Source organism: Nelumbo lutea, chromosome 1, assembly GCF_056320005.1.
Source record: "Nelumbo lutea isolate HS-2025 chromosome 1, American lotus-T2T, whole genome shotgun sequence".
Lineage (NCBI taxonomy): Eukaryota > Viridiplantae > Streptophyta > Magnoliopsida > Proteales > Nelumbonaceae > Nelumbo > Nelumbo lutea.
In genome coordinates, this window is record NC_142684.1 from 111,324,749 (window position 1) to 111,341,073 (window position 16,325).

The 16,325-nt window shown below is 36.9% G+C and overlaps 1 protein-coding gene and 1 long non-coding RNA gene across 6 annotated transcripts; one reads left to right on the forward strand and one right to left on the reverse strand.

The window, feature by feature from the left end:
* Positions 1 to 645: 645 nt before the first annotated feature.
* On the reverse strand, positions 646 to 9,877 carry LOC148876803 (putative WD repeat-containing protein C2A9.03). Of its 4 annotated transcripts, none has more exons than XM_088971121.1 (10): positions 9,564 to 9,877; positions 8,702 to 8,846; positions 8,424 to 8,594; positions 7,661 to 7,747; positions 2,507 to 2,641; positions 2,305 to 2,415; positions 2,075 to 2,166; positions 1,890 to 1,992; positions 1,694 to 1,780; positions 646 to 1,582 (listed from the first exon to the last, which is right to left on the reverse strand). In XM_088971121.1, the coding sequence occupies exons 2-10, from the start codon at positions 8,840 to 8,842 to the stop codon at positions 1,172 to 1,174; spliced, it is 1,338 nt and encodes a 445-aa protein (XP_088827247.1). In that variant the 5' UTR covers positions 8,843 to 8,846; positions 9,564 to 9,877; the 3' UTR covers positions 646 to 1,171. The 4 variants fall into 4 exon arrangements, with proteins under 4 accessions (XP_088827247.1, XP_088827229.1, XP_088827222.1 ...); XM_088971103.1 differs by having other exon boundaries at positions 1,890 to 1,995; XM_088971096.1 differs by having other exon boundaries at positions 1,890 to 1,995; positions 9,353 to 9,768.
* A 3,104-nt stretch (positions 9,878 to 12,981) lies between these two features.
* On the forward strand, positions 12,982 to 16,079 carry LOC148876804 (uncharacterized). 2 transcript variants are annotated; one of them, XR_016105192.1, is made up of 4 exons: positions 12,982 to 13,135; positions 13,424 to 13,884; positions 14,073 to 14,333; positions 15,840 to 16,079. It is a non-coding gene; the product is annotated as an uncharacterized LOC148876804 (long non-coding RNA). The 2 variants fall into 2 exon arrangements; XR_016105193.1 differs by having other exon boundaries at positions 13,002 to 13,114.
* Positions 16,080 to 16,325: the final 246 nt, after the last annotated feature.

Sequence of the window (16,325 nt, forward strand, 5' to 3'; positions counted from 1 at the left end):
TCATTTGTTTCCTTGTATTCTTTGATTTTCATGGACATCTCTGTATCACCAATTTCATAATAGAAGTTTGATGCCTACAACAACACTGTAGGATTGTCTGGGTCAAGCTCCAGCAAAGCTATTACAGCTCTTCTTCCTATTTTCTCATTTTGGTGTACTATACAACTATGCAATAGGGAGCTCCACATTATTGAATCACCCTTAACTGGTGAGCATTTTAACAACAATTTTGCTTCCTTTGACAAGCCTCCTATTTGGGTAGACGGTATAGATGGTTTCCATTGATTCAAATATTAATTGCCCTTCTCTCACCAAACCTGAGTGACTACAACCCATTAACACATACAAGAATGTTACAGCATCTGATTTCAGACCCTCCTGGATCATGGTCTCAAGCATCTTGAGGCCCTCTCTACCCATTCTATGTCGAGCACAGGCATATATCAAATAAAAAAAAAGTAACACCATTTGGATCAACCCCAACATTTGATTTCATCTTCAAGTAAAATCCTAGCACCTAATATGATTGACCCAATTGACAGAACCCACAAAAATTCCACGTTGCTAAACTTCTATCAGGCAATTCATTGAGCAACCACATAGCAGGGTTAAGATATGAAGCTTGCAGGTACAGATCAATCAGTGGGGAGCCAACAAACAAGTTTGCATTGAACCCAAACAAAACCACTCTGCAATGAACTTGAAGGCTTTCTCGATAGAACCCAGCATCGGTGCAAATACCCAAAACTGAAGAACATGTGGATGGGCTTTCTCTAAGGCCTCGAGAAACCATTTCTTTGAAGAGATGAAGGGCTAGGTCTAGAAACCCATATGAACAGCTATCACCGAGAGCTTTACAATTTAAATAGACAAATTTTCCTTCTTTCTTCCCCCAAGACCCACTAAACCCCTCTACAAGAAATGGATATAGGGGATAAAATCTTCATCTGAAACAATTAAACATGCAAATGCAAGTAATGCAACCTCTGTAATTTAGATTTTCTAATTTCTACCGTTTCAACGAGAATAGGACAGTAGTATTCCCGCAATCCAATCTTGTCGATAGAACAGCGGCTAGCATGGACCGGCGCTTTGATCATCAGCTTGGTCCATCCCCCTACGTATAACGTATGTACAACTCGCCCACATCCATCAAACTCAGGCAGTTTGATCAGATGCAATACAGATGTGGGTCGCAATGCCTCCTGTTGAACTCCAATAAGCTGCCATAAGTTCGATCTGCTACCCCAACAAAGAGAGCCTCCGTGTCGGGGCTGAATGATATCCCAGCAATCTCTCCAAACATATCTATCTCCTGTGCTTTGCTATACCCAGATCGTACATCATATATGTGAACAAAATCGGCAGGCTCGGCCATCGCCATGAACCGTCCATCTAGGGTGAACTTCACAGCCCTTATTGCTCCCATCCTCCCCTTGAGCACTTCCAGGGATTTTGAGAGATTTCTCACATCCCAGAGTCTGCATGTTGTGTCTTGGTTCCCGGTGGCAAGTATCCGACCATCAGGGTGCCATGCCGATGCAAAAGAATAGTCCAAGTGCCCTTTGAGGTTGCTGACCACCTGCAATTATCCAGGTATCAGTATAAGCAGGTTTAAAACATCACTCAATTGGATTCATGAAGATAGATAACAATGCTGCGAATGTGAACTAGTTGAAAATTTGCAACTTACTTTCCCAGATTGTGTATCCGCAATGAAGCAATCTGCACTATCCCCAAGAACAACAAATAGCTTACCATCAGGACTAACCGATGTGTTCTGCAAATCAAGCAGGAAGAACCATAAGTCATCTGTGAGAAACAGTGAAGACATTGAAACTCGTACCCAGAATAAATGACAAATAAGATTGTTTTAGGTGGCCACGTACATTTACAGACCAAGAGAAGGTGAAACGGCTTAGGCAAGCGAAGTTTTCTGTATCAAACACTCTCACTTGGGCGTCGTTGTTTGCAGTCATCAGTCTAGTAGAGCTACTGCACATATGGATTGGTTAGACAAGGCCTTCACTGATGGAGGAAATATATTACTTCAAGCTAGGATAGATATGCTTACTTGCAACTCCGGTAGATGTCCACAGCATTGGTGATTGCATTCTCATCAGTGGTTACTTTGGTGCAAAAGGCCACTCCTGGTCGATTCAGATACTGACCGAGAAATGAGAACACATCAGAACAAGCCAGTATTGCTTAAAATAAGAGTGCATGAGAAAACTGATGTTTCACTTCTTTTCCCGGCAAGTAACCTATTAGAGGTGTTAAGCCATGTTGATATCATTGTCATACCTTACAAATAAGTTCCCCTTGGAAACCTCCTGCCACCATTAAGTTGTCTTTGACAGACATGGTGCTGATCTGCACCCTTGAGAGAGGTTGAGCCAAAGAACCTGACCGTTTCTGCATAAGAACCAAGGATCAGCCTGCTTCTTTGATGATGGAAAAAACAACAGTAAAGAATTAACGAGTTAAACCAGACGTTATTTCTTACCACGGTAGGCATAATTGGACCAGCCACATTGAGTACTTCTTTCCCCCTCCGAAGCAGGGAAGACCAATGCATGACGGAGTAGTTTTGCACCAAGTATACATCGTGCTTTGATGTTGCCCATAACAGATTCCTTAGCTACAAAATGACAAGCACGTTACCAATGATTCAACATAAGACGACAGGCTACATTCGATTGATAGCATTACACCTACTGTGAATTTCCATTTCAAATATATAATAGCGGTATCCTAATCCATAAATTTTACTGCGTTTTATCTTTTACATAATAAACACAAAATCATATCTACCATAACGGGGGTTCAACAACTTCTATAGCCTTCCATCTTTATACTGTTAGATCCATTTAGAGACTAATTGACAAGCATGATTTCATTCCCCCAAAAAAAGGTCTTTTTAGATATCTTGGAAACAAGATACTGAATCCATCGGGTAGTTACAAGATTACAACACACAGAAGAGGAATGTGAGCATATTGACACATACCGATTGCGATCATAAACAAGAAGTCAACTCATTTACATTCTTTAAACATCTCGGAATCAGAATAGTAAATCTCTTAGGTGGCAGCCAGATAATGATGAAAAGAGAAGCTGAGTCCACGCAATTCTAGACAGGATACCAACATACCAACTAAGGAATACAGGGACAACTGCAGGCTGAACAAGGAAATGCAAGTTAATCAACAACAGTTTCTAGAGTTGGAGTCGTGGAAACCACCAGACGGTAACAGTATGGAGTTGAAGAGACGAATTATAATTTTATCATTGACAATATAGCAATATTCTCAAGAACCTAACCAAAACCCATATGGTACCAGGTACCAGAGGTAGGCCTACACAAACTTCCTTCAAAACCACATGGAGGGTAGGCATTTCAGAAACCATATAAAAATTACCATTTACCAACAATCCGTCAACTGCACCATCCAACTACATTATTGTGTACACCATCTTTGGGATTCACAAGAAGTCACCTTATCACATTCATTCATTAACCCCTGAATCAAAATTTTCATCAATTTGATACCAAGATGGAAGAATTCCAAATAGGAACTTTCGTTGGTAATTTCCATTGTCATTTTTTTCTCTACAATTCATAGTAAAATCTCAAGTCCAAATGATGGATTTTCTGCATCAAAAAAAGCTCTAGGACAGGTAGTAATGTCATTATTTTAGCAGTGTCATTTGCATGTAACGGTAGCACTTGAAAAACTAAGATACAACATCAATCCTAGCTAATAAGAGTGCTGCAGTAAACAGAAGATCTAAAGCACACGTATTAACCACTTTTTGAGTGTTAATACCAGAAATGATAACCAACATAAAACAGAGGTTGTGAACATTGAGAACATTGATAGAACTTTTGATCTAAACCTGAGATTATATTAGGCACCCATTGGACACTTGTCAAAGCTCACTCAGAGAAAAATGGGCGTACATGCTATTTTTAACTTGATACACATCACAGTTAAGAAATTTATCCGTAAGGTTTTCATGGTACTAGTTTCAGTGTATTGAAGCCAACTGTTATTTATTGTCAAAAGTCTGAACTATTACAGACGAACATTGCCATTAACAAACTGAGATGGCTCACACTTTATGCAAAAAACCATGCAAAAAATATGGTATTCAGTATTCACTAGGTCATCAAACATGCCCAACAAAGCTAATGCTTGGTCTTTCTCTTGGTTTTCCTCAATAGGCATGATATAACGCAAAATGCAATTAAAAATACCTAAAGATTCCATTCATTAAGTGCTCAACTCATCATCTAAGTGCTTAATGTTCCTTGGGCCCACTACAAATCAAAGCGCTCCCAACATCAAGATAGACCAATAATTTTCCATAATAAACCATTCATGTAGATATGTCAAAAAACCAGCATATGTAAAATGAAATTCTCAAAGGCACATGATAAATTTTGTCTAAAAGAGTACATCCTATACAATAAGCATAACAAGTGCTATTATTATTTAATAAATTAGGAACATTTAGGCTTCAAAATGCATCAAGACCACTATGGTAACACCAATATGCGAATCAGTGAACCAGAATGCTAGTTTAGATCCCTTCATGACCCAGAAGCATCAATAATACTTGGGTACATGAATTTCTAGAGACGCCACTTAAATGCTCAAATATTTTCCCATCATACCATATGGACAGGGTCGCCTCATCCGTCAGCTGCTCAAAGAGAAGTCCCACCCTGCTTTTAATGCTGAGATAAAGATAAAATAGCAAGTCCTCCTAAACGTCACAGAGGATGGGTTAAAACACAACAAACAGAGTGGTAACAATGTAAACAAATGGACATCTCTCAAATCACAGAAGATTAGGATTATAACAACCACAAACATTATGTGGAAGTGGTAAAAAGAAAGTATTCACATCACAGCCAAAGGTCTGAAGCCTCAAAACCAGTAAACTGATAACCTTGTAGAACAACTTAGAAGAAATCCAAACATAAGAACACTTTCACATACCATGAAAACATCGAGCAACTAAATCTTAACTACCAACTTTCAGTTATAACATTGACAGAAGAGGTAGAAAGACAAGCATCACTCCATATTACACAACACAAATACAGTAGATACTTACAAAGCTTAATTTCCTACAGATGAAGATGAATTTTAGGTTAAGGACGCATGCATTGCTTTTTATCAGTTTGTAAGATACATGCATTGTCAACCTAGTCACACCATAAGCCACTTGAACACTGGATATCTCAAGTAAAGAAAACCATCAATCATATGACAAATGAATGAACCAAAAACCAGCACTAAGACTGAAAACAACAGGCAAGTCAACTTTCTCAGAATAAAATGTAAAGACCATGCATCAACCAATTAGACCAGATATTCTACACTAGGTCACAATTGACATGTACAGATGAAAAATGCAAGGAGACAAAACACTTGGTTTGACTTATCCCTTTAAAAGGTTCAAAGGTTTGGAACACCAAGCTATTGCTTACTCCTCTCAAAGTTTGAAGCACCAAGTTATTGTTCATTCCTAAGAAGAGTCTTAATGCTTAGATTAACATCATCAGCAAAATACACAAATGCTGATTTTGTCCCAGTGTTCAAAATCAATTAAAATCCCCGTAAGGGGATTGCTGGATATTGATTAACTGTATCCTTCTACATATTATTATTTTGCAATAGTTTTTTATGCATTTTGGAATTTAGAAACTAACAAAGTACAATCATATAAGATCATTATTTATTAAACCCTATGGAGTACAATTATATATGGTCATTCAATAAACCCTATGGAGTTGGGCATAAGGAATCTACGGTGGTCAAACAACTCCTACTCTCTTTGTTTTGTGATCAATACAATTTGGTAACCAGTGGGCCAGAGAAAAATAATTAGCTAAACTAAAACAAGATACTAACATATCAAATGAGAACAACAGCATAATGAGATCAAAATTACAGGACAAGGCATCAACATTTTAATGGAGATATCCTTGGAAAAAAGACGATGTGAGATTTAAGACGAAGCTATGTCATTTGCCCAACTTACTGCATCTTTGACCGTATTTGGCATCTTAGCATCTCAGTCTAAGTAGTCTGTTCATCGATGTGGATTTCCCCTATAAAAGGTTGTTATCCTATCAATTCTCTAAAGCTCATTTCTCAGTAATACCATATATCAACCACAGTAGATGATGTTCGTGATGAGTCAGCATCTACAAATATTATCCGGGAGGCCTAGACACCAGAATCGGCATCCATGGACTCAGTCATTGTATGTCATAAAACAAAGGACTAAATTTCATAGAATTCTTATAGTTACAGGTAGCAACCATAAACAGGATCTGTACACTGAGCTGCCATCTGCACAAATGGTCCAGTGGAACCAGACACCAAGCTAACAACTGGATATCCCCATGAACTCTCAAAAGCATGTCAGCAACAGAACACTATCAAAGGAACTGTTAATTATAATTACAAGCAAGCAGATGCGAACTTCCAGACACAACTGAAGAGCAACATAAATAATAAACATATGCAAAACTGTAAAACAACATGAACTGCAACACAATGTAACTTTTTTTCTGCTTTACTGATATTCAAGATCAATTTTAGCAACAATGACTTTACTGGAACACAATTTAATCTGAAATACAATCACATTTCAGTTAGCAGTAATACATGTACATCCAAATGAATCAATAGCATCTACTAGGTCTAACAGAAAGATTTCAACCATGAATCCATACCTTCCCCGGAATGACAATGAAGCTTAGGGAGAGAAATCAACATGCACAAGTCTATATTTGCATAAAGCATTAAAATAATATGTATTGAGGACCTGCAAAACTACAACACTAATGATATGTGCATAGTAAACTGCATATTAAAACATTAAAGACTACTTCTAATGTCAGAAATACAGCTTAACCGTTACTTTATCGGCTATATATGAGCTTCTAAGCTCGTCCCAGACCTACTAGAGACAAGGAGATGGCACTACCCCAATCCAAGTTTCATACAGAATTTTTGGTGCAACAAATTAAAACAGAGAATGAGAAACTTTGTCAACACTACATATTAATTCCTACCATGATTTTCACTCAATGCAATAATAGGTATGAGATGGAACCTCAATAATTAATAATGACGACCGATAAGCTTAGATAGCAAGTAAACAGCTAAGGCCTTCAGACAAACAATTTCTTGAGAAGTTGGGCAGAAAAAAAAATAACAAAGAAATAAATAAACAACATATAGTATAAGCTTCAAAAACAGAACCACTGAAAGAAAACTAGTATCATTACGTTGGTAAGACCATTAAAAATATTTTGAAGCACTTGCCCTTTTAAAGCACATAAAATCCGAACATACTGCTCCATAAGAATTAAGAAAATGAAGCAACCTGCTGGGTTATTTTGAAATCAGAAAGAACAAAATGCAGTTCAAATAATACTTGCAATTGTAGAGATGATGGAATGCTTTGACCTTGGAAAAATTAGGAATGCTTTTTAATCAGAAAGAAAATATAAATCCATTTCAATTGTAGAGATGATGGAATGTTTTGACCTTGGAAAAATTAGGAACGTCATAAAATTGAAAGAAAATTAAAAGATTAGACCAGTGATAGAGTGACTGGGCAAGATCTCTACCTGAAAATGCACAATTGTTGATTTGACAAGCCTTGTATTGAATTGGAAATCATAAAATGTGCCCCCCTTCTCTACTTTCGTGTATTCCTGTTGATAGAATTTGTTCAGCAACGAACATTACATATATATATTCCCAACCACTGTGGTCAGAACGACATAAGTAAGAGGAAAGATATAAATGGGGGGGGGGGGGGGTAAAAACTTGTACTGATAAGGCCGAAATACAGACAAGGTTATACCCATGCCGCAGTAGCTTGAAATAATAAACTTTGTTTTTCAAAAATGAAAAAAAGGGGAAAAACGGGGGCTGGAAAGGCTTGGTTTATATGCATGTAATCTATAAGCACCAGCCTTTGGCCACAGAATTTTCGTCAGGTAATCAAGCTGGGAAACAGACTGAAATTTTATTCAATTTTAGGTCGTCTGTGTTTAAAAATATGTGCACAGAAAAACCACCCGATGAGCAGGAAAAATATATTTTTTTCCTTACCAATACTTGAAATCACAGGACACGTCAACAACTACAGTAATAAACGACGACAGTAAAAGCCTACCAATACTTGAAATCACAGGAACATGGTAAAACAATTCATCGACTTCTCAACTAATAACCAATTCGCGGTCTAATGCAAAATCAACAAATAGCTTTTTTTTCTATGAAAAGAAACAAAAAGGCTTGCATCAACACCGGGGCACAAGACTATTTTCAAAGACAACTAATTAATTATTGACGATTGTCTTAAACAGGGGAATAGAAGCTTGCCTTTGCTATCTCTTCGCGATGGTGGGAGAGGCTCTCGAAATTTTTGTACTGCTTCAATCTCGTCTCTCGGTACTTATCCCTCGTAAAGTTCATCCTCTCCCATGGAATTCCCTGAATATCCTTTCCATTTCGAGCCTCAAGAGCCGAAGTATCGGTCTTTGGCTTATTATTCTGAAACAAGATAAAAAAACAGAGCCAAAGCCCAAATCAAATCAATTACTTCGGCTCCAAGGTCGAATAAATTTAGTAAAGAGCCAATTACAATCCTCTAAACACACCATGTCAAAATCGTCTTCAAAATCTGAATCTTCTCCATTTCTATTTTGCTGAGTTTCTTCAAAAGGATCATCCTCGAAATCAGTCAAGTTATAGTAATCATCAACCATGTATTCAAGCTCGTCGTTCCGGTACTGAGCCATTAGCCTATATAATTCAGATAGACTTTAGTGGGCAATAGTAGAATAACCTTTACGTGAACCGTTGAGTCCAAATGAAAGAGAAAATAAGAAAAACAATGAGCGAAAAAATGAGCATTTCTCAAACACATAAGGTAAAGAAAAAAAAAAAAACAAAAGAAAAAGGCAAGCCTGTAAACAGAGGATTCAAATAAAAAATAATAACAAAAAGGAAACAAAACGAATAAACTAGAAGAAAATATCATATAATCAACATCGGGCGGAACACAATCATTGATTCATCCCGAATCGTAACAGATGAAACCAGACAATCGTACAACATAACCAAAGCAGGAAAACGGGAAAAAAATCGAACAAAGAATTCCCTAGCACCGCTTTCTCAAAATAAAAAAGCACCGACCAGAAAATAAGCAAGGGCATAACTCGAACAACGAATTAGCACCAAGCACAATTAATTAAAATGATGAAAGCGACGAATGAAAAGAAAACCATGAACAAAGAACTATAACTCACCTCCGAATCTTGAAAGAAAAAGATCGAGAAACAGAATTAAGAAAAAAGGCAGATCTCAAAGGGAAGGATTGAGGAATGTAAGAGTATTAAACAGGTGAGTAACAGACAAAGAACAACAGAGTGAGGAAAGCTAAAGCGACCGGCGATGAAGATCACGAGAACAGCACGCGCTACACAATATGAATTATTTAGAGAAAAGAACGAAGAATACAGTTTTTTTTTTTCGCTTCAAAAATGAACAAAGAACACAGTAAACAAACGAAGTCTGTAGTGCTCGCCAAAAGAGCAAGGGAACGGAATCTGCTCTTCACACAGGAGCGCCTCACATGCACATCCACTGAATAATAATTTATAAGTACGGAAGATGTTCCTAATATATGGTACGATGTCCGTGTGAGGCGCGAGTGCGGCGCCCTGTGTTAAGAGTAAATCCGATCTCGCATTATCGCCATGCTCTCTCTCTTCACAGCAAACCAGTGCTCGCCACTTGCCAGTACTGTTGTCTGTCGTAGTTACTGAAACCACAGAAATTGAAGGAGTGAAGGGCCAAATTAATTAACGAAACCGTATTTACTGGAATACCATTGTATTAGTCTTAGTGGAAATGGTGGGAGCGCCAGGTGGACAATTAGGAAACAACCGCCTACCAGGTAACCGCCTAACCAGTGACTAACAACCACGAAATGGTCCGTACTGCCAGCTGGCTGGACGTAACCTCTTCGGCAGGATATGTATAGGGGCAGCAGGCAGATCCCATTAGCGAGCCGCTTGTCGAACTGCATGTCATTGGTTACGAGGCGGAAGTCCACGTGGTTGGCTTTTAGGGCGCGTATAACAAATTCCAGTCTGCCCCGCCTCACATGCACATCCACCGTGCATTGGAACATCTCTGTGAATAACCTGCGAGGCGCCAGGGAGTTGATCCGGCCTCGTTTCTTGCAGCAGTCCACGATGTCTCCAACGCCCTCTGGGCTCTAGACGTCTGGTCGCTCTTTTCTCTCACATTGTTCCCGTCATCGCTCCCTCAGAATGGAGAGGAGACAGATCGATGGCCGTTTGCATTTGTTGAACGAGATCTGCTCCTCACATCTTATGCCTCACACACACATCCTACCATGTATTGAAAACATTTCCCGTAAAATTATCATTTATTATTTACGGAAAATGTTTTTAATGTACGGTGGATGTACATGTGAAGCGCCCATTTGTGAGTAGTAGATCCCGTCTATTGTTGATCTGGGATTAGTTGGAATCGGTAACATTGAACCACCATCCGCTTTCTTTAAGTCGGTCGAGCGGGAACCCGTCCCCAGTCCCCACCGGCCACCACACCCACAAGCCTCCTTCGTTTCGGGTTTTGGCCCCTTGAAGGTTGTCGAATTTAAGTTTATTGGTGCAATGGCGTTTCAATGGGGTTAAAATAATGTTAAAAGAATATTTTTCTATAGTTTCTGTTTCAATTTTTAATATGCATGTTGTCTAAAACACGTTTTTCAAATAAATGATGATGAAACTAAACAGTCCTATTACCTTTATTATTTAATGAATTGATAAACTGTATTCTTATCGTTTAACTAATTATATGCGCTTATCGTTAATATCGATTAATATTTGTTAAATTTCATACATACGTAATACTACATGATGTATAAAAGTTTTTTTAAAACCTAATGTTATCCTTCGTCTGTCTCACATAAAAATCACTCCTGATGTATGTATCATCTTCTTCCTCTTCTAACCCTAATGGCATTGTTCGATCCCAAAGGCCTATTCAGACATAAAGAAGTTGCAAATTTTTACACCCTACAAAGAACTCTAACATTGGTGGCATTAGCCGGAAAACATCAAAGTTTTCCTCATAGTGATTAATTAGATCCAGAAAGAAGTGACAAGTTTTTCTCCGGTGGCATTAGCATCAGTGGAGGGGGTAGAGAGAGAGAGAATGGTTTTTTGGGGTTGCTCGCGAGTGTCACAAACTCGAGAGATTCCTGCCTGCATCATATTTTCTCCTTCTTTATTCTTGTGTTATGTTGGAATTGTATAGCGAAAATAATGTAATATGTACGTGCATAGAAATAGAACAAAAACAGATAGCAATAAAGAAAGAAAGAAGAGAGAATACCAGATTTACGTGGTTCGGCCAAAATTGCCTATGTCCACGGGCAGCAACTCGAAGGTTCATTCTTACTATAAATAGGAGAAAATACAAAATGACTTCACCAGAATCACACATGTACCCAACTCAATACTCCTCTCAACACACTGCATACATTATACATTGAAATGAAATGGAAAATGAAATTAGAAATAACATAGGAGGGACCCCTATTTATACTTGAACTGAGGGGTATAACGAGCATTTATAAAAATTTTCTTCATGGTTAAGCAAACCATAATCGGTGGTTTGCAAATGGTATGCCATCGACTATCCCACCTTTTTGCTTTTCAACATTCTCCCACTTGAAAACAATTTTCATAGTGAAAAAACCTCTCGAGAATAGTTGTCGATCATCTATTGCTATGTGGCTTCAAGTCCTAGAGAAACATTGCAGAAGGAAGCTCTAAGTTGCTGCCTGTGGACATAAGCAATTTTGGGCAAACCACGTAAATTTGGTGTTCTCTCTTCTTTCTTTCTTTATTGCTATCTTCTTTTATTCTGTTTCTGTGCATGTATAGATTATATTATTTTCGTTGTGCAGTTCTAACAATTGGTATCAGAGTTAAGCCGATTTTGCTCTGCTTTGGGTTGCCGACAATCTTTTCGAAGGTGCCCCTTCTTACCTCTTTGCAAGTACACTTGAATGAGTTCAACACTCTAATAAGTAAATTAGCAACTGTAGAGGTACATATTGATCACGGAAAAAATGTTGCTCTTTTGCTTTGCTCTATGCCAGAATCTTGGAATAGTTTGATAATGAATTTGAACAATACTAAAGATCTATCATTAGAATCTACTATTTCTATGTTGCTTACGAAAAAATCTCGTAGAAAAGTTGGTGAGAATTCTTCAGGTGACACAATGATGGTATGAGGTAGATCAAATGAGAGAAACGGCTCTACTAGAAATTAAACGAGATCCAAGTCAAGAGGCAACAAGAAAGGACTCAAGTGTTGGAATTGCAGTAAGAAGGGACTCCTCTGAAAAGATTGTCAGCAATCCAAAGCAAAGCAAAATCGGCCCAACTCTGATACCAATTGTTGGAATTGCACATCAGAAATAATATAATCTGTACGTGCACAGAAACAGAGCAAAAACAGATAGCAATAAAGAAAGAAATAAGAGAACACCAGATTTACGTGGTTCGGCCAAAATTATCTACGTCCATAGGCAATAACTTAGAACTTCCTTCTTACTATAAACAGAAGAAAATACACATCAGAATCACACCTGTACTCGACACTCAATACACCCAACTCAATACTCATCTCAACACACTGTTTATACTAATACACTGAAATGAAATGTAGAATGGAATTAGAAATAACATAGGAGGGACCCTATTTATACTCGAATTGAGGGGTATAATGGGCATTTATGAAAAATTTCTTCATGGTTAAGCAAACCATAATCAGTGATTTGCAAATGGTGTACGACTGAATAAATGATGGGCTCAGCTCAATCGGCCACCGATTGCAAATTAGGTGAGCCACCAACCGGCCCACCTTTTTGCTTTTCAACAGTTTAGAAAATAATCCAATGAAGAAAGAGTGCTAATGGAAACAAGCTCTTTCTAGCATATCCGCTGAGGAACTCTTTCTCTGGTTCGTAGTGAAGGGCATTCGGTTGGCATACCCCGCTCTATCTCTTTTTGTTTTCTCTTTTTTTTGGGTAGTATAGTTGATTTTTGATGGAGGCAAAACTGTTTAATGGGATTGATTCCATTCTATTTATGGAGAAACATAAGAACACATTATTACATCATTTTTTATTTTTATTCTTAGCTGCCGTTTCTATAAAAAAAAAAAAAATTAGTTTTGTTTCTTGATTTATGCTCATCTGCTTGATTTGATTTTTGCTTTTAGTATTGGCTGCTATTAATTTTCTTTTAGATCCCTTCTAATCAATTGTAGAGTCCATCTCGAAAGTTTCACAATGAACTTGATGGGGAGATTTTCAGAGGGCTGTTCTATAGACTGAAATGAGGATGATTATTCAAATTTCATGTAGACGGAAAGCTTCGCTATGAACTTGTGGACTTCCTTTCCCTTGAAAGACGATCTCAGAGTCTGGTTTGGCAGGTCTTATGCGTTCATGGTGTGTGCTTGCTTGCAATATAGTTGGGCCTGCTGTTTCTATTTGCACGAGGAGGAGAAAAGAATTTTTGACGGAGAGGAGAGAAGTAATGAAATGAGAGGAGTCGAGAGGATTGTGGGTGAAGGGAATCAAGGTTTTGGGCTGAGGTGATTTTGGATGATAAATCTGCTAGAATGCTATTTTACTCTTTGTGATCCTATTATTATATATATGGGTCCGAATGAGCTGAAGACAAGAATTCACAACGCGCGCTGGTCACCCAACCTCGTCGTAACACGTAAGCACCCCACCCCACTTTAATGTTTAAAGTTATAGGAAGAGAAGCTCCTACCTCTGTAACTTTTAATATTTATTTTAAATTAATTATAAATAAATAAATAAATAACCCCACTTCCTCTTCTTCCCTATTCCCCGTTATTTTTCTGAAGTGACAAAATCCTTTTTAAACTTAATGTGAAAAACTAGGAGTTGAAGCTGGTGCCGACGACCAACGATAGATTTCCATCAACGGACATCCGACATCGAACATAAAGTAACACTGACGAATGAATTCAACCCGGTTTTCTAACACCAAACTCTCATTTTTTTTGGCCACAAATCTTTCTGAGGGCAGCTTAAAAACGAAGAGTTGAAGCTGGCACCGGCGGTTGATTATTGATTTCCGACAACCAACGACCGATATCCAACATCGAACGAAAAGCAGCACAAACGTCTGAATCCAACCTGGTTTGTCAACATGCACACCAAGCCCTCTCATTTTGTCACAAATCTTTCTGAAGCTAAGTTATTCACAATGATTATAGTACAGGGTTTTTGCAAAAGCTTAGGCCTAGAAACAATAAATCTAACTATTGTCTTAGAAAATAAAATCTGGTTGAGTGAGCAAACCATTACAGAGAGACCTAAAAACTAATTCTGATTCCAAGAGCAAGCCATTACAGAGAGAACAATCTAATTATTGTCCTAGAGATGTCCAACCTAAATTTAAAACCTTGCTCAAAAAATTAGAAACAGAGTCATATCTAGTTGTTGACCCCTAATTCCCTTTTCACTCTCTCCTTGTCTTCTCTTGTTCACAGCAGTAATAAAAATTTGCAATATTTGATTTTATATGATGGGTTTTCTACTATTGTATAGCCACATGAATGTTCTTGTTGATTCAAGAAATGAATAAAAGTTTAGGACTGATTTTCTGTAAAAGCTATAAGGAATCTTGATATTTTATGTTTTATTGTAAAGATCATATTTTTCCTATCATGGACATAGAGAAAAGGTTGATCGATAATATTCTTTTTTTTTTGTATTTTTTACTCATAGGTAGGGTAAAGATTGAAACCAACAAATAAACCCTCTTCGATTTTTGATTGTTGATTAAAAGAATATATACATATATGATACATGAAAAGATTTTATTTAATATATAAAATTGTTATGCTTTACAAAAAACAAATAAAATTTTCAAATTTTCTCTGTATTGGTATTCTATTTATTGATATATTATTATTATATATTTCTCATATCTATAAATATTTAATAAATTATGCGCATGTTCTTTTTTGGTATTTTAATCTACGCTAGAAAACAGAAATGTACTTTGGCAAATTGGCTTTATATAAAAGTACAAAAACAAAAACAAATCACCTCACTTTAGATATAGTTATTGGCCATTGAATTTCTAAAACCTTTTCAAAAATAGATATGTAGAAGTTGAATACAAAGAGGACTTAATTGATATAAGTTGAGTTCCAGAAAAAATTACATCATTTTAGAATCTGAAAATGCAGACTTTTCTTCTTAAAATCTAAAATGATCTTGTTTAAATTTATCCTCATACTCAATAGAAAATGCACAACAGGATCATTTCATTGCAGGTTGCATCTTAACATTCCATTTGATGTATATAAGTTAATCATATCTAAGCTATATCAGTCACCTAATGGTATTTTTTTTTATGATTAATTACCAACTGAGCATTTATCAGGATTTTCTCCATTTTAATTTAAAAAATTCCCTAAAAGGACCTTCTTTTGGCATGTAGTCCGGGTGATGGTGCCAACTTTTTAATTATTGCATGTAGTTGATTCACTAAATTTAGTGAAATATATATAAATTTTGAATTTTATATTGTATTTGTTATTACAATAGGAATGAGTTTCAATCCATATGTTATATACTTGTCAAGATGATTTATATCATCATTGGTTGTCCTAACTTGCATTTTTGTGTATGTAGGAAAAACAAAATCAATGCAAATATTTTGAATGGATTGTTTCAAACAATGATTCAGATGAAGCTACTTCGTTGCAAACTATGAAAAAAATCCAAGAAAATTGTGTTAGAGAGCTCGATAAACTAGTAGCTGATTTGGATAAGCATGTTAAATGATAGTTGTGTTTGAAGTTTTGTGATCAATTATTTGTTGAAGGGTTGAAACCATCTTCATATTAAAAATTATAGATGTAATTGGTTTTTTGCCATTGGTGTGTTATTTAGATTTAAGTTGGATATGTTTTTGCTATTGTTTGGACCTCCTAATTCTCGTTCTCATTTACTATAAAAAAAATAGTACTAAGGGTGCCCCTCAAAATAGCAAGTTACAATAAAAGTTCAACAACTCAACCTATTGTCAATGTAGGAATATTATTACGTTCCTTTCCAAAAGAACTAAGCCCCCAACTCTTTGGTATTCATTGATTCATTCCTATTATTATTAGGGAG